This window comes from Psammomys obesus, unplaced genomic scaffold (assembly GCF_907164565.1).
Source record: "Psammomys obesus unplaced genomic scaffold, mPsaObe1.curated_primary_1811, whole genome shotgun sequence".
Classification (NCBI taxonomy): Eukaryota; Metazoa; Chordata; class Mammalia; order Rodentia; family Muridae; genus Psammomys; species Psammomys obesus.
Window position 1 is genome coordinate 25,176,805 of NW_026596046.1, and position 19,268 is coordinate 25,196,072.

At 45.0% G+C, this 19,268-nt stretch overlaps 1 protein-coding gene across 2 annotated transcripts in view; it reads left to right on the top strand.

Moving 5' to 3' along the window:
- Nucleotides 1–19,268, top strand: part of Me3 (malic enzyme 3) — a 178,756-nt gene that overhangs the window by 73,787 nt on the left and 85,701 nt on the right. For both annotated transcript variants that reach the window (XM_055623496.1, XM_055623497.1), the window contains 2 exons: nucleotides 5,837–5,970; nucleotides 8,013–8,162. In XM_055623496.1, the coding sequence (XP_055479471.1) occupies nucleotides 5,837–5,970; nucleotides 8,013–8,162 (284 nt within the window). The remainder of the gene's footprint in view (nucleotides 1–5,836; nucleotides 5,971–8,012; nucleotides 8,163–19,268) is intronic.

A 19,268-nucleotide genomic window follows, 5' to 3' on the forward strand; every position in this document is an offset into this window, starting at 1 on the left:
AAGGAAGGAAGGAAGGAAGGAAGGAAGGAAGGAAGGAAGGAAGGAAGGAAGGAAGGAAGGGACGAACCTAGGACAGCAGTTTCCAAATCTGAATATTCCAGAATCACATGAACAATTTACAAAGATTTAAGATTTTCTGGTTTTCTAGACTGAATACCAGTCTTTAAAGAGACTAAGTGATTCTTATGGTTTGCCTACCTACCAGCCAGAAACTGCTAGTCTACCACACTGAAGCAAATGAGCCTGAAATACAGAGGTGCCCAGTGAGAAGGCCATCCAACAGGAAACTTCCACCCTTGGTCACAGGAACTCACGGTGATGTAGTATAGCAGGGAGAAGAAAAACACCTATTATTGCTTCTGATGAAAATACAGAAATTGAGGAGGAGAGAGCCCACAAATAGTAAGAACTGTACAGGTTCTGTCAGGGAGTCACACGGCGGAGAAAGTTGCTTGAGCCTTTCTTTGAGATTTCAACTGAAGGGGTCTGGGAGAAAGGGGTTAAGTGGGAACAGAGCAGGCAAGAAGGTTCCAAGCCAGGACACCACTGTTTTCATCCCCTCTACCCACGGCCTCCTCTTACTCTCACTGTTGGCAGCACAGCCACAGGCTGCCTGTACTCACAGGAAGAAATACCAAATCTCATCTCCAAGCTGGAACACGAACTTCCATGAATAGTGTAGCTGGAAGGTCGCGTGCCTCCTACATGTAAGTGCAGCTGGAAGTAGCAGAGGCCCGCACCGAGCCCTCTCCCAAACTTCCTCTTGGGAACTTGCAGTGGTTTTCTGGATATGCAATTTTATACCTGAGAACAGTGGTGTGCCTGAGAGAAAGGCTATTCTCATGTCGTTGTCTGCAGAGACTTTCCAAAGCTTGTATTTCCGAGACTCCGTATAACCATCCCAGGAGTGTGCTAGGAGCCCTCGTAAATGTGATGCCAAGAGGGGGAGCAGCAGCCTTAGTAATCCCACTTCCTCTTGCAACCAGAATCACGTCGCCCTAAGTCTTGAAAATCTCAAACAAATACACTCAAGAAGGAATGTGCAAAAGGAGGAGGAAATGTCATCCAGTCCCCTAACAGCTAATCGGCTCTAACTGTACGCCTCAGGGCTGAACACACAGCCCTGTCTCAGCTACACCACCCTCTGTGCCTTATAGCTGACTGATAGAGAAAGCTGATTGTCACATAAGCAGTCAGCGAAGAGCATGATGTAATGATGTGTGGGGCAGAGAGCCTGAGAGGCACGTGTGTCTGCTAATGCTTCCTTCTAACAATCACGTCGGTGTGAAGAAACAACTGTGTACTTGTTGTGTATAAACTCAGAAGTGCAGACACACCTGTTTGCAGAAGGCCACAGACCAGTCAGATGCTCATAGGCCTTAGTATATCTATATGAACAAGGGTGGCGGAGAAAGCCCCCTGAAGAGATTGACTATGATTTGGCAGACCAGCCGCGGAAAGCAGTCCGAGTATGGTGAACAGTGGCGCTGGTGTGAGTCCAGTTGTGACAGCCAGAATGAATGTGACTGGCAGCCCTGTCTGAGCCTGGGGACAAGCGGTCCCCTTTCGGGGAAGTCGCTTCAACCCCTGCTTCCAGCCTAACTCCGAAGCGCCCCACAGGGCTCACCTCCAGTGTCTACAAATGAGATTCCTTGTGCCACCTCCCTTGAACAAAATTAGCAATGTGGTGCTCACTTAGTGCCTTTTATGTGCACACATCTGTGCTAAGCCTTTTGAATGCATTATTCCTTCATCCCACAATACGTGAAATGGCAGCGCTCTTTCTTACGTGGTAAAAGGCCTCACCCTCCATGGAAGGGGCCATGATTTTGATTCCATGTTGAGCCATGTGTCTTCCCAAGCAGATTCATGAGGACAGAGACCAGAGACTACTCCTATTTGACCCCCTCCCCCCCGACCCCCGCGCCTAACATGGCAGGCCTGGCACAGATAGGAATTCACTGATGCTTGTGAAATAAACAGGGAGAGATTGCCAAATGCACAGCAGAGCTCTGGGTCCACAGACACCAGGCAGATCGCCAAAGAAGACCAGAGAAGCTCAGTCCTCACGGGCAAGGCCCTAGAAAGCCAGGCTCTCAGAATTGCAGAAGGCTGTAACACAGTACAATCTGATAGGCTGCTGCCCCTGAGCCCTGCCATTTGATGGTCTGATATATCCAAAAATCCTCTCTCTGATACAAGTTAAGTTTTGCCCTGGGAACACAGGCAGGTTGAAAAAATAGAGTTCAGGGCCTGGGCTGGAAAGGAGAAGAAGATCTAGGGATGAAAAGCAAAATATTAAAACGTATGCAACGCAGGTATTGACAGTAGGCGTGGCCACAAGCTTTCAGTTATTAAACAGGTCATAGGGCCTCCTACGAGCCAGACAGCCCAGTGGTTGTTGGGTCTTGGGCTAGTCCAGTGGTTCCCTGGAAAAAGCCAGAGCAGACGGTAAACACTTGGCTGGAAACTCTCAAACAGCTACAGCATTTCCATATATATGCATATATACACATATATATTAAAATTTAACTGGATAAGTGTTTTGCCTGCATGTGTGTGCACCACCCATGTGTCTGATGCCCTTGGAGGTCAGAAGAGGGCATCAGATGCCCTGGAATTATCACAGATGGTCGTGAGCTGCCATGTGTGTGCTGGGAACTGAACTTGGATCCTTTGCAAGGACAAGTGCTCTTAACCCCTGAGCCATCTCTCCAGTCCCAGTGAGATTGAAATTTGATTATGAGAATAAGCCATTTTTCAAAAGCCACTTGTCCTATTTTGAGGGTTTTATTAAAACTAGATAATACTGTCTGTGGCTCTACTTACCAGGCACAGAAAAGCTCTAATGTGGCAGTCCCCACTCTTACCTCAGGACCTTTAGTATACTCTGTGGAAATTGACTTTTGACATGCAGAACAAGAGTCTGAGTTCCACTTAGTAAAATTTATTTCTCTTACAGATAAGTACAAGCTCTAGTACATTTCCCCTTTGCTGGTGGGAATGGTCTTTAAGGTGCCTATATTTTCCTGGTTTGGGGGACCAAGGCAGGATCACATATTAAGTGAGTGAACTTAGTGAATTCTGGCACAGCCTGGACAATTTAGTGAGACCTTGTTTCAAAATTAAAATAACAGAAGGCTGGGGTATGAGCTGGGAGAAGAGTGTTTCCTGTATCCAAAGGGCTGTGGGTTCAGTCTTCTATACCACTCCCCCATCCTTCCTCCCCCCCAAAAAGAAAGAAAAAGAAAAAAAGATGAAGTACTTACCCTTTTGGAGTCATGGAACTGCGAAATTGTCTTTCTTCTTTGCTAGTTTATAAATCTAGAGCTTCTAGAAGTAAATTTCTTTAAATCTTTAAAATTGCCAGTTGCTAAACAGTCATTCATTTTCCTGAAATACAAAAGCATTTGATGGAAGTCAGCCAAGAGACACACTTAAGCTTGTAGAGAGAAGCAGGCTGTTATTAAAGGCCACGGTGTCCATTAATAAAGGTGATGTCATAATTAAATGCCTGGAATCCCTGCAGCTAAGGAGAGGCAAACACAGTCTTTCCAAATCAGTTAACAGTCACTGACCTAGTGGTATTTGGTAAGAGTGACCAGTCCAGCCATGTGTGGTGGGGCACGCCTTTAGTCCCAGCACTTGGGAGGCAGAGGTAGGCAGGTCTCTGTTCGAGGTCAGCCTCGTCTACAGAGTGAGTTCCAGGACACCAGGGCTGCATAGTGAGACCCTTGGAGGGAAAAGAGAGGAGACCAGACTGCAGGTCAGGTAGCCTCCCACAGAGGAATCTGGGAACTAGTGTGATGGCCCTGTCTGCCAAGCTGTTGCCAAGTACCAAAGATGTATGAAACTGGTAACTAACTGTTGAGTCCACGGCTACATCAGGCCATTCCCACCTGCAGAAGCCTCTTTCTTACAGCTGCCATAGAGGAAATGGCAAGGTTGGTCACTACCAAGAGGCTCTTTGGGGATCTCTAACCAGAATCCTCAGGTGTCTACATTTCATGAGAATGATGGATGCTCCTGTCATTTTTCCAAGGAAGTTACACACTCAGATTGCCAGACTCCAGGATTACTCCAGGATTACACAATATTACCACTAGCAGGCATACCGAAGCAATGTAAGGGTGCACCCTAACAAAATACCCCTCTTATCCCACAGCCACAGAAAAGCATATTCCTTCCAGAATTCCCTCCCCTGCCTCCACCCCTTCCTCCCAGGAGTCAGGAACAGATTCCACAAACCTCTCCGCTTCCTCTGAAATTTATATTTTTTAAAAAAAGGAGCTTCAGCCAGAAACATATGTATAAGTAACAAGATATAAACTGTGTAAGTTGTGTTTATGTACTTAAGAATGTATGCATACATATAATACAAACACATATGTAACAACACTTTTATTTTTAAAAGGCTGTGAAATTGAAAAATATATGGAAAGGGGGAATATCTGGGAAGGTTTAGAGGAGAGGGAGAAGAAATTATATAATTATAACCTCAAAAACACTTTTAAAATATTAAAGAGAGGTATCCCACTCTGACTCATGGGTCTGCTGTACACCATATGTCCCTGATATGCTGTCTGTATATCTGTCTATACATAAGTATATACCATTAATAACCCTTCTAGTAAACCTTCTACCCCAAAAGACAATCTGCCTCAGTGCCCCCTCTGAACTCCACGTCTCCAACCATTCGGAAAAACCTTCCTTGGATGAAGAAAAATAAACTTTGGAATTTTATGTGTGGAACAGTTTGAATGTCCCTGTGAGTGCCTTTTTAAACAGAGAGTGATGAATCTTAAGGCAGACCTCTCACAGAGACCAAGTACTTCCCAGAGAAGAAACTGTCCTTCAAGACATGCAGGAGCTGATTCGTCCTTATCACTTTATAAATCCAGGGGGAAGCCAGTCTCTGAGATTCCTGGCCTTCAAAACATACAAACAGGAAGTGAAAGGTGCAAAAAACTCTTCATTCTCCCTCTTCACCAATTCTTCCCCTCGGATCAAATCTACTACCATCTAGCCTAAGATAATCATGGCAAAACTACCTTGCCCAATGTATTCACTGGCCACTACTTTAGCCCTCTTGTCTATAAAGGGAAAAGCTTAACACGCTCCTCACAGTGGTTGTGGGTGGAATATAGGATAAAACTGTAAATCCAGCGATAATGGCACAAAAGCAAAGTGGAATGTCAGTCGTTGATAAATCGAATGAGTTGTCAAGTCATGAAAAGGCACAAATGCCTTAAAGCAATGAAGTTTAAGTGAAGGAACCTAGTCTAGAACGTCTTCATGTTCTATTGCCAGTTGCACGGCATTTAGAAAAGGTGAAACTGTGAAGATAGTGAAAGAAGATGAGTGGCTGCCAGAGCTTTGGCAGAGCAAGAAGGGATAAACAGGTAAAGCCCTGGGGATTTTGTAGAACCATTTACCTAACAGTTTCCGTGAAGATGGTGGAGGAAGTGTCTGCTTAAGTAGCTTTGGAAAATAATGACGTTTGTAAGACAAAAGGCAAAAGAATTTCATAGCCCCGTTTATAAAGTTGCTTCCTCTAAAGGTATAAGATGGAGAGACATATTCAGGAGTGTTCTTCTGTTCTGTGGATTGAAACTTCACTTTTTAAGAAGGCAAAATCTAGTCTGATGAAGTGCCTGTCTTCCTCATTTAGTTCATCAGGGGACACAAAAATATCTAGCACGGGAAAGCCCCCCTTTTAAACAGCAGGAGGTCCATCCGTTTTTTGCTGATTTACACTAACTCTTGACATCTACAGGCAGGACCTCTGTGCCTTGGTCTCCTGTATGTTCACTGCGTGTGTTCCTTTCTTCTCCAGGGCATGGCCTTTACACTGGAAGAAAGGCTACAGCTCGGCATCCATGGCCTAATCCCGCCCTGCTTCCTCAGCCAGGATGTCCAGCTCCTCCGCATCATGAGATACTATGAAAATCAGCAGAGTGACCTGGACAAGTAAGTCAGTGCCTGAAATCCATTCTCTTTGCTCAGTCCTGAGGCTCACAGAGGGTTTTCTGAATTCCAGACTCTCGGGAAAGGCTGAAAGTCTGGAAAGACTTCAGATCCAGCTCTGTCCTTAAAAGCAGTGGCATTCTCCCTAGAGATGAGGGTTACAGCAAAAGCATAGCCACAATGACGCTAGACTGACAGTGGACTCTGGGAGGTGTTATGTGAGAGGTGTTAGAGATGAGTCAGTCCCAGAAGCCTTGATGAAACAATTCAGCAGACAACACCGGGCTGGGGGAGGGCAGTCCACTGAGCAGAAGGAGAAGAGGCAAAAATGGAGTGATGAGGCTCCTAAGGAATAAGAAGAGGAACAGTGCAGAGAGGGGAAATGGAGAGGGGATATGTTGAGAAGGATCTAGATGCCATGTCGAAGGTCATGGGCAGAAAACAAAACAAAAAAAGCACTGCTTCCTCTGAGCACTCCTCAGTGGAGACACAAAGAGCCCCTTTCGGAGTCCTTGAGTCAATGCTAAGTGCTACTGAAGACTGTAGTCGCCACCCAGGTGCACACAGCTGGCTCCATCATCGTCTGTAATTTGAACTCCTCTCCTACACATCATTCAGAGGGGGCAAAGCCTAGTTGTTATAAGACTAATTCTAGACTAAGTGACATCCACCATCCTGCACTGAATAACTAAAGCTACTTTGTCAATCTCCGTCCTTCACTTGTATGACTGTGTCAATGGTATATGACTCATTAGGTTTTACGAGAATGAAATGCCTGTCTTTGTGACGGGCTTAGAATGTTCTCCGGGACATAGCAAGCCCTAAGTTTGTTAAACAAATATCTCATCTTGCTATGGGCTCTAGTGGCTATGTAGGAAGAAGATGGCGGCTCTCTATATCCATAGAGCTAAATGGCTAGGGCTTTGGTCCAGGGGTATGGCAGCTATAAGGGGCAGAGTTTGGTAGGACATGAGGCACTTCCTGCATCTGGCTCCTGCTGCCTCCTCCAAGCCACCCATATCTTCTAAAGAGCAGTTACCAAGCATGCCCCTGCCCACAACCATGTCCCCGCTCCTAAAGCACTAAACTCACATTAATCCCAAGGCCATTTTACCACTAAGTCAAATGTTCTTTCCCTTTTGTTCCTCTCCACTCACACTAAATCTAGTTACATCATCTTGAAGAGCAAACCAGAGGCTACACCACAGATTCTACTAATAAATTGATACATGTCCAAACTCTTCTTCTGTTAGGTGCACCAAAAAGATGGGAGTTGAAAGAGAAATATTTGCTTGAAATATAAAATTGTGAAAGCTCCATTCTGAAATGTTTGCCTTCTTACTTCTTTATTTAAGCATACAAAGCAGTGAAATTTTATTGATAAGAATATATACTTAAAAAAAGAATATATACTTATTGAATCTTTTTTTAATTTTTATTTTTATATTAATTACATTTTATTCACTTTGTGTCCCAGCTGTAGCCTCCAACCCCATTCTGTCCCAACCCCACCTTCCCTCACTCAGCTCCTCCCATGCCCCTCTCCAAGTCCACTGATAGGAGAGGTCCTCCTCCCCTTCCATCTGACCCTAGCCTTCTTACTTCTTTCCAACTCAATGGGCCTCTCTTACTTGCCTAAACTGATGCTCTAGAATCAGGAAGTGAAGAGTGTGCCTATTCCTAAGAGTTCCAGGGGGCTTGCTCCTGGCACAGGGCTCACTACTTTTGAACACCCCCAAGAGACCCTCATTATAGCAGGTGATTGGGAGTAAGGCTAAAAAGGCTCCCCAGCTATAAGGACTGCAACATTCCAGTAAATGTTCTGGCAGGGAGAGTAGAATGTAGAACTGAAGATAAATGTCCCCAAATGGCTAAGGAAATGGAATGCCCTACACAGGCAGTGGGTTGAGGTGATGGCTACCCCTAAGTGTGACTCCTCCCTGGAGAAGGTCTCCATTCTTAGGCACAGTGACAGCAATCAGGGTCTACCAAGTAGCTGCAATGGTCTTTCCTGGGATCAGCTGTCTTCTTCTTTCCTTTGCAAGGTACATCATTCTCATGACTCTCCAAGATCGCAATGAGAAGCTCTTTTACCGCGTGCTGGCCTCAGATGTGGAGAAGTTCATGCCCATTGTGTACACGCCCACTGTAGGGCTGGCCTGTCAGCACTATGGTCTGACCTTCCGCCGACCTCGGTGAGTACCTTTGATGAGGGTCAGGAAGGGGCTGACTCGTAGAGGGTGAGAAATTGTTTCGAGTGTCCTTGCTTCTTGGGACCTCTAGAGGCTATCTTAGAGTTAATGGCTCAGGAAAGAGACATTTGATTTTAAATACACGCTCAGCAAAATAACACCACCAACAGAGAAATGAGCTGGGAGAATAGCTAACAAGAGGACATTGAATCTTCTCCACCTCCAAATGATGAATGTTCGAGGCGTTGGCTTGAGAAGTGGTTCCCATTGTCTTCAGCATCTCTACCTGTCACCGCCATTTGTCCTCTCCACTTTTCTGTACAGAACTCTGGGTAACTTGAGGACAGTGAGTAGCACTGGACACCCAACACACACTCTCTTGCTATTCTTTTTTTTTTTTTTTGAGCTTTCTTTTTTTTATATTTTTTATATTAATCACAGGTTATTTACTTTGTATCCCAGCCGTAGGCCCCTCCCTCACTCCCTCCCAATCCCACCCTCCCTCCCTCATCTCCTCCCTGCCTCTTTCCAAGTCTACTGATGGGGGGAACCTCCTCCCCTTCCATCTGACCCTACCTTATCAGGTATCTTCAGGACTGGCTGCAAAGTCCTCCTCTGTGGCCTAACAGGACTGCTCCTCCCTTGGAGGGTGGGGAGGTCAAAGAGTCTGCCGTTGAGCTCCTGTCAGAAATAGTCCCTGTTCCCCTTACTATGGGAAACCAATTACTGAGCTACCACGGGCTACATCCGAGCAGAAGTTCTAGGTTATATCCATACATGGTCCTTGGTCAGAGAAACAGTCTCAGAAAAGACCCCAGTGCTCAGATATATTTGGTCCTTGTGGAGCAACTCTCCTCTCCATGTTATACTAACTCCCCCTTCTTTCATATGATTCCCTGCACTCTGCCGAAGGTTTGGTTATGAGTCTTAATATCTGCTTTGATACACTGCTAGGTAGAGTCTTTCAGGGGCCCTCTGTGGTAGGCTCCTGTCCTGTTACCTGTTTTCTCCTACCTCCAATGTCCATCCCATTTATCTTTCTAAATGAGGATTGATCATCTTACCCCGGGTCCTCTTTCTTGTTTATCTTCTTTAGGTGTATAGATTTCAGTATATTTATCCTATCTTATAGGTCTATATAAGTAAGTATATACCGTGTGTGTCTTTCTCCTTCTGGAATACTTCACTCAGAATGATCTTTTCTAGATCCCACCATTTGCCTGCAAATTTCATTATTTCCTCCTTTTTGATTGCTAAGTAGTATTCCATTGTGTAAATATACCACAATTTCTGTATCCATTCCTCATTTGAGAGACATCTGGGTTGTTTCCAGGTTCTGGCTATTACGAATAAAGCTGGTGCAAACATGGTTGAGCAAATGTCCTTGTTGTGTACTTGTCTCTTACTATTCTTTAAATCAGTATATCTCCATTTGGAGTTGACATAGATTCTATGTAAAATATCAATTTATTAAGCAAAGAATATGGCATTGCATTTTCTCCTAAAGCTAAAAAAGGGAGGCTTTGCTTTCATTTTTAGTACTGAAAAAACAAAGGTATAAATATATTTGTGCCCCCCAAAAAAGGGTCTTAATGGTTCTCAGTGCAAGGTACCTAATCATTGTAACTATATTGTTCTTCCATTAACAATAAAAGGTGTGTCTAGATAATGTCATATGTAATGGAACATCATAGGAAAACAATTATAAATATACAGTATACTGTAAACAAATATATAATTTATTTGTAGAGTATTTATAAATCAGATTTCTTGTTTTGATTTTCTTTTATTTGTTATGGCTTACTTTTCTTATCTTTATTCTTACTAATTACAGTTTATTCCCTTTGTATCCCAGCTGTAGCTCCCTCTTCCCCTCCCAATCCCACCTTCCCTCCACCCATGCCCCTCCCCTAGTCCACTGATAGGGGAGGTCCTCCTCCCCTTCCATCTGACCCTAGCCTATCAGGTCTTATCAGGACTGGCTGCATTGTCTTCCTCTGTGGCCTGGCAAGACACCTCCCCCCTGAGGGGATGGTGATCAAAGAGCAGGCCATTCAGTTTATGTTAGAGACAGTCCCTGTTCCCATTACTAGGGAACCCACTTGGCCACTGAGCTGTATGGCTTACTTTTTATCTTTATTTATCATTTATTTATTTTATTTTCTTGAGACAGGGTTTCTCTGTGTCACCCTGGCTGTCCTGACACTAACTCTATAGACCAGGCTAGTCTCGAACTCACAGAGATCCACCTGCCTCTGCCTCCTAGGTGCTGGGATTAAAGGCACGAGCTGCCGCCACCACCACCTGGTGTGTGTGGCTTAGTTTTTAAAGACAGGTTCTCGCCCAGAAACTGCAGCAAAGCTGTCTGAAATGTTTTGTTCCCCTTGCATCAACCCTCTTGGGTCACAGGACTGTACCACCACTCCCACTTACGAACCACTTGTTTTTTAAATCATCTGTTATATGGGGAACATGTAATCATGGATCTATAACAGCTTTGTTAATTTGTGCTGCGCTGTGAAAAATAAATGTAAAGAATTTGAATTTTAAAAAAAATTTCCCTGTGGGCTGTTATGCCCTAAGTGAGATATCTGTTATCAACTGCTTCAGAGTTAGGAAGCATCCAGAAGAGGGATTGGAAAGAACATATAAGCCAGAAGTTTGGGAAGAGGACTGCAGGGTAGCATGGTCTGGAGGTTTTGTTCATGAACTCACTGTAGCTGCAGTGCCCTGCACAACAGTGGTCGTTACTTTGTGTCATGAGGAGGGAGCTCCTGAGGACCCCTCCTTCCCTGAAGAGCTACAGACAGGCAATGGGTGCTGGGGAAGAGGGTGTTGTTTTCTTCAGTGGTATAGCCACTGATCAGTTGCCCATATTCCAGTAAATAAGCCCCACTAATGTACAAGAAACTTTAATTAAACTCAGTGAGTCAAAAAATAAAAATAAAAATAAGACGTTAAAGCAGGGCTGATTATTAGGGAATAGAAGAGTTTCAAAAGGGGAGAGACAAATGAGTGTAATGGGGGTGAAATGAGCAAATATTCAGAATAACCATGTATGAAATTGTTAAATAAAAAAATAGAAACAAAAAACAAGCTAAGAGGAAAAAGTGGGGAGGCATTTCAGGGTACATGGAATTAATTAGGGTTAGGAATGTACAGAAATAGGGACCACCCTATCTTCTAAGCTGGCTAACTCCTCCTGGGTCAGCAGACAGCTCTTCAGGAGGGGACATGTGGAAGGCTGGTGATGACCTCTATAAACTGATGACAGGACTACTCCCTTGTATGGTCAAGGGGAAGGTTTTTATTTCAGATGAGTGAGAGAAGACACAGAGACAGAGAGAGAGCGCAGCCAGAGGCATCTGGAAGAGTCCAGAGCAGAGAGAAAGTAGTAGGCTGAACATGACCAGCAGTCTGAACCTGACCATGAGAGCAGAGCAGAGAGGGGGAGAGAAGAGTGAGAGAGCAAGACAAAGAAAGGACCAAGAAAGAAGCTTAGCTGAAATAGCAGGGTTACAAGGAGAAATGAACAGCCCATGGGAGGGAAGGCCAAGAGTCAGAGAACTTTAGGGCAGGAGCAGTGGTAAAAAGAGCTGAGGTTAGGACGTGAGCATGGACTCTGAAATGTGTAACAAGTCCTTATGACCCTGGAGAGGCTGGAGGCCAGCATACACTTTGGTATGATAATGCACACCACACATAACCGTTTGACTCTTCTGTCAGTGATAAGGGAAATGGCTCCTTTTAGTAGTACTGGCTTTTGTCTAACGAGAATTTTGGAAAACGGAGTTTCCTTTGGACCTGACGGACTTACGAGTGTTTCTCTGGGGAATGGGAAATAGGAAACAAAAAACAAAAAACAAACAAACAAAAAAAGAGACTACTCTTTTTTTGAAGACTTGTATTGTTGCTGTTGGCTGCTGTTATGGATGTAGTTGTTGGAAACTGAGGGATATACAAAGAGCAAGAGGAATTTCTCTTTTAATGGTGTGTTCTGGTGTGAGACCAGCTGAAGCAGTCTTCCCGGAAGGTGACCAATGGCTGCTTCCTTCCCATCTTCCACGCTCAGCTCTGTATCACCCTCTGGTCCTGGTCTCATTACACTGTTTTGTTTTCTTTATAACACTAGCTCCTATCTCTAATACTCCCATATGTGTTCGCTTCTACCAAGAAAAAGAATGGCATTTTTAATTTTATTTGTCTAGATACTAGCCTTTCTCACGATGCATAGTTGAGACAGTGTTCTCCAAACTGGGAGTGAGCAGGAAACTTCCAGATTGCTTACTATACTGCCTCATAGTTCAGGGCTGGGCACACACGTTGGGCATTGCAGTTCCATGAGTGATTGACTGCCCAGGGTCTTGGTGATGATTACCAGATGCCATTGGAGGGCCACTCCCCAGGGGAAGGATCTAGTCAGGCCCTTGGTCTGCGGCTGGTTGAGGCTGAGGCACGTTCAGGCATACCGAACTGTCTCCTTGGATTAGATCCTCACACCTAGTACGGTGCATTTTTCTAACCCTTCTTCGGATGACTACCCAATTAAGTGATTTGACATGTGGCGTTCTGAGCTGTTGCTGCTCTGGGTTTCCATTTGGCCCCTTTCCAGGTGCTGATTTCATACCCGCCTTGCTCCGAAAGGTGAGGAGACTTTGGGTTCTGCTCTAGCCCCCAGCCTCATCTGAAGCCTGGCCTAGGATGGCTTCATCGATAAACATCTGAGGGAAGAACACCACAGGGCCAAGGGGAGGAGGAGAGCCAGGCCCTCTCCGTTTCTGAAATGATAGACATTCCTGCCAGGTTGCCGTTAACAAAGAATGCTCTGTAGAAGGCTCTGCACCCCCACCAAAGCTAACTAGGTCCAGCCAACGCCAACGCTAGAATTGAGGCTGCAACACTAAAACTAACACTTCAACACACCTCAGCTCCACATCACCTTGGAGCCTGGAAGGAGATACCAGAGTATCTTGCGGGTACCTAAGAGTCTTGAGTAGCTCTCCACAGCATCTCCTCATCCCTTTGTACCTTTCTCCTGGTGCATCCTCTGCCTGTGTTTGCACAGATCTGACTGGCGGGGGCACTCACTAATGGTGACTGGGAAGAAGTGAAAGCCAGAGGTGAGGCTGGGTAGATACCAGGACAGATTTCAACCCAAATGAGGAAGCCAGAATGATAGCCAGGGTCCATGCTCTTCTCCCTAGCTACCTACCCTTTACCAGTGCAGTCTGTACCTTCCTCACTTCTCTCAGACTCCAGGTGGCACACACACATCTGTGGATATAACACTTTGAGTCTCAGTGTGCTGTCCAACCTGTGTGGGTAAATGGAGGTGTTAATGAAAAAGGTATTCATGGTACTTGTTTAAGACAGTGAGACAGACTTTATTCAAGTGGAAGACATTGTTATAAGCTTAGGAACCACTATGCAGATTCTTGCTCCGAGGGAAAAGATTAGACTCAATTCTAACCATGAAAATGGGAATTATAAGCTAGAATTGGAGTTGGGTGGTAATAAGGCTTCAAGGTGATCAGACATCAAAGGTAGGAAACTTTTGCTAAAGTAACTTGGCAGGACTCTTGCTCAGACTGGATTCTTCAAGGGAAGAGAGGGAAAACCACTGAGTCTATCAGAAAAGGCTGAGGAGCCTGATGAAAGGTTTGGTTGAAGGAGAATCTATCAGAGAGTTGGACTTTGGGAAGTGGAAAGAGATCAGGCCTTAAACTTAGGCAATCATGGCCTCAAATTTCAGGTCCTGATAATTTTGGTAACTACCGTAGCAGCCCACCTGCCATCCCCCACTTGGCCTTTCCTATATGAAATAAGAGTAATACTTACGCTGCCTGGGAAGATTTGGGGATTCCATATGGAAAGGGCCTGGCCCTACAAGGTTCTGGAAGATCCCTGGCTCACCATCTGTTATCTGACCCAGTCACCCTGCCTATACTGGCTAGTTTCATGTCAGCTTGACACAGACCAGAGTCACCAGAGAGAAGGGAGCCTCGATTGAGAAAATTTCCCCCTAAGACCAGGCTGTAGGCAAACCTATAGGACATTTTCTTAACTGGTGACTGATGGGAGAGAGCTGTGGGTAGTGCCATCCTTGGGCTGGTGGTCTGGGTTCTACAACAAAGCAAGCTGAAAAAGCCATGGGGAGAAGACCAGTAAGCAGCACCCCTCCATGGCCTCTGCACCAGCTCCTGCCCCGAGGTTCCTGCCCTGCTTGAGTTCCTGTCCTGACTGCCTTTGATGATGAACTGTGATGTGGACCTGGTTGCATTGGTCATGGTGTTTCATCACAGCAACAGTAACCCAAACTAAGACACTGCTCAAGAACATGGGCTTCTCAGTCCTCTGAAATGCCACCATATACCATTGTTTGATCTGTAACTTTGTTTAAAATAACAAATTCATTAGCAAGTACTTACAAGGACTTAGACAGAAAAGTGTGCTGAGTTGTTGGGGTTTTTTTTGGTTTTGGTTTTTTTTGTTGTTGTTGTTGTTGTTGTTGTTGTTGTTTTTGTTGTTGTTGTTTTGTTTTGTTTTTTAATCAGCTTAGTTGGGTGCTCTGTGGAAAACACACAAAGATCTATTTGGATTTGAGAAAAGATAACATCCCTTGGCCCTGAACCAATCCCCCATTCTTTCCTGCAAACAGATGTGTTTCTGCACCCAAACCAGTATTACATGCACATGGGATATTAACAGCTGTCATTTATTGAATGCTTACGATGCCTGTGATTAGACCCTAGGCTTGGGACTCCCACAGAGTACTTGCTATTTTACTAAGAAGGAAACTGGAACTAGCCTGTCCAAAACCTTACAGCTAACTCAGCTCTGTGCTTTTTCCTGAACCCACAGTGCAGTTTCTTGGGGGCCTGGTGAAGGTGATGCTTGATAGACAAACACGTGCCTTTTAAGAAACTCCCTTGCATGATAGACCTGCATATGACAGAGGCACAGACACACACACAAATTCACATGTGGAATAGGCAGTATGTCATGGTGGATGGAGAAGTGGGGCTGGAGTCCATGGGCAATGTCACCTCCCCCTACCATAATAATACCAGACATCCCTGCAACCTAGCTACCCCACCCCCAAGCTTGCATTACAGAAACTGTGCACCTCATGGGGCCTGTCGTGAAGGTTTGGGGTTGGGGGTGGGTGTCGCTAAATGCTTTACTGATGGTAAAGTTTTCCATTAACTTAAAGTCGTGGTTAAGTTTCATTCGCCTTGTAGTTTCCTGCTTCCTGCTCAATATGTCTAATGAATCTTGTTTTCTTTCACCGGGACATTTTTATCTTTACACATACAAAGAGAACCTCTGGGACACAAATCATATGTTTCTGCTTCCTAAATGTGCACTTCCTAAATGTGCAGTCCATTTCTAGCCAAACAGGAAAAACGAATGCCAATCTCCTGAACAAAGTCAGTGTGAAAAACAGCAAACTTATTCTGGCAAATGGGGGGAGCCCCTGATACCCAGGACACAGTCTTTGAGCACATCACAGTCTTGATTTAAACCCAACTATCAGCTTTGATTAACACACTCACACTCACACACAAACACACACACACCTAGCACAATCAGAAGGCAGGCAGAAAACAAAGATTAACATCATCAGACCCACCTCATCTCTACCTGCAGGGCGCTAAAGAACAGATTCCTTTTGCCAAGACTGTTCCATACCTATTCCACCTAGACTCCTCTGCCAAACCATTTCAGTGGGCACTGCTAGAAGGGCTCCCTAGAGAACAAGTGAGGTCTGCCCCTGAGTCTCCTTGTCTTCTTTGGACTTCCTGGCTTTGGGTCTTGGACTAGGAGTCAGGAGGTCTGGGTTCTTCACCTATGATCCCCTTCCAGTATACATGCCCTAGGGCAAGCCATTTCAGTCATTTGTAGTGAGTTAAAGTGACAGCATTAGCTTACATGGCTACTATAATGTCTTCCAGTTCTATTTACTTATGATCTAATTAATGAAATTCTATAATCAATTAGCAACGGTATCTTGAAGTAAGCCATAGTCTATATTATGTGGCTGAGATTAATTTTTTCCACCTGTGAAATTAAGAAACTTGTGTCTGGGCAGCCGTGCTCAGTCCTGGAGGCACATTAAAAATATCGGAGGAGCAATCATTATGTTTCTTACGCCTCTTTCTCCCTTCTCCACCCCAATCCCTTCCAACACCTCAACACCAGGTAGGAGAGAAAGAAGGTTAGTGGGGAGAGAGGGCATAGTTCTCCTTAGCCACTTCCTGCTGTTTAGGGTTGTTGGGTTCCTTGGGGCAAGTCCAATCTTTGTTTCAGGAGATCTCCAACTTCTTCTGCATCAACAGCAACCAGAAGCAAGAGGGGGGAAACACCAGCAGCCTTCTTCCTCAGAGAGCCCCCCCCCATTCTCTCACTGGCATCTGGCATTTATTCCCTCTCCAGAAGCCTCAGAATTAAACTATCTGCAGCTGGTAAAGAGCCCCTCTCAGAGCTTGCATGAGGCAAATAGTTTGCTGCTGTGACAAACTGAAGGAGCTCCATCTCCCATACCTGGCATTAAAACAAAAACATGTTTACATAACATAACTGAGTTTTTAAAAGCACCAAAACTTCCAATATACTCTTGTGTCTCACTCATGGGGTTGCTGAGCCAGGAGGGGTGATTTCTCTCCCAAGATACATTGGCATTCTTAGGACTCCTCTGTATAGTTACCCACCTTGCATAGTCATAGATGCCAACTCATCCAATGTCAGGAATTAACTACAGTAGCAAACAACACATCCAAGATGAATCATTTGAGTGAACACATGGATAGAGAGTAATGTGGAAACTACAGGTGGTGTCTTCCTCTATTGCTCTCCACCATATTTTTTGAGGCAGGTTCTTTCATTAGAATTAGAGGTCACCTGGAGGGGGCAGGACCTCCACAAGGAGAGCAATAGATCCAAACAATATGGCCACAGGGGTGTTTTCTGAGACTGATATTCCAACCAAGGACCATTCATGGATATAACCTATAACCCCTGCTCAGATGTAGCCCACGGCAGCTCAATATCCAAGTAGGTTCCCTAATAAGGGGAACAAGGACTGTCTCTGACATGAACTCAGTGGCTGACTCAAAGGATAAGCTGGGCCAGTTAGTGTCCTTTCCAGGAGTTTGATGTGGAAAAAAAAATTATATAGAAAGAGCTTTCTAGTTTGGAAGGGAAATGAAGACAGAAAGGATGCGATGGTTCAGATTCTGTCATGGTAAGCCAAAGACAAATGCCAGCTATAAAGGAACAGGAAATAGAGCAGTGGATGAAGGGATTCATGGAAAGAGAACCAGGCAGGAGGGAGAGGGAAAGAGCTGCCAAGACAGTGGCTGGTCCCTAGTGCTGCCTGAGTGGATGACAGCTTTCCATCCTACTTCCTGATCGCAGCTGTGCAATGCACCCTCTTTGTCCAGAGTTAACTCAAGTGAACCTCTGCTGTGAGTAATCAGAAGAGCCTAACTGAAAAGGAGCTATGAAATCAGGTAGATCTGATGCCCTTGTTAGATTGGTTGGCACTGACATTAAAGTGAGGGAGGTGCCTCCATCTTTAGCACACATGAAAACTATCTGCAGGACTTGTTAAGACACACATTGTACGTGAGTAGGAAGGGGCCGGAAAATGTGCATACCTAGCAAGGTCCAGAGAGGCTGGTCGTGCCGCTGGAGCCACTAGCTTAAGGGAAGGTGAAAGGCAGATCCCGGCAAAGTGAGTAAGACCACTTGGAGAGAGCAGGAGTAAAGCCTTCCAGGCCCCCACTGCATACTAACAGGAGCTCCTGAACATGAGCTCTGATCCCGGTGCCTGTCGCCAACCATGTGACCTTCTGTAAGTGTCCCACACTTTCTTGGACCTGAATTTTTTCACCTACACAATGAGGAGTGTCATTGGGAATCTCCAGTGTTAATGCTGACCCTGACAATCTCCAGTTTGTGGAGTGGACCGAAGCCCTGGAGCTATAAAGTTACCACTAGGGTTTCTGGTATTTAAGATAAAAATGAAGATGTAGGGAAAAGCACATTCTTTTCATTTTTTTCTGACAAGTAAAAGCTTGAAGGCTTATCTGCAGACGTGTCATTTTTGCCGAGAGCTCTGATTCACAAGCGGGCACTTTTCCAGACAGACCAGCAGGGCAGTCCAGGATGGTGAAGAAGTCCCTGCTGGAATGGATATAAGGCACGAGGAGCCCCTCATGTCCCAAATATCCCAAAGGACATTGTTCAGCTATCATTTGACACCAACATCATAAAGAGTGCATTAAGTAGTTCCTCAGTCCCACATTGCTGAAACAGTTTGAAGCAGAATAGTGGGGGAGAAAAAGAACATTTGCCTGTGTCTAAATTATGTGCATTTCATTCATGGAAAGAATTGGCTTATTTTTTGTAGAGATCTCAAGATTTACATTTTTAAGAGTGACTACATGTTTAATCGTATGTGGCCTGCCCAGGATTTGTACCACCAAAGAAGCAGCTTTCCCTGTGCTTTCCGCCGAAGGCATTCCATTGCCATCTGTGAGTTTGAGCACAGGCAGCTGGGAGGGGAGGATCACTAAGTGTTGCCATGTAGACACAAAGATGGTACTCTCCTTCCTTCAGCTGGAGACACATGACTTTAGTAAGTAGAACGGGGTGTTCTGGGTTTGACTTCCTTTAGCCAGAGGCAGATTTCCCTGACCATTTAAACAAACTGATTTTGTTTCTCTTTTACTGGCTCTGTCCTTTTCCTCCTTTGTCCCTGGCAATCCTAGCCATGGCCGATCAAAGAGTAATCGTGAGGGGGATTTCCTCCGTCAAACCAGGAAATTTGTACATTCAAGCAGGAGCTGAGGAAACCTTTCTTCAAACAACCTTGATCTTCCATTGACCCATAAAATGCACTCAAGGCTGTTTTGGCTCACATTAAGTTTAGTCCAAAAGGAGTATCAAGGAGAGCAATTTCTCTGGAAGGTTCCAGGATAGAGGAAAAATAACTGATTACTGGCTCAAAGCTTTTTGAAGAAAAACAAAAGTTGCTTTGCCATGCAGAACTCCCTTCACTTAGCCTGCTCCTAGAGCTATTTCTATTATTTCATCTTCTGGCAT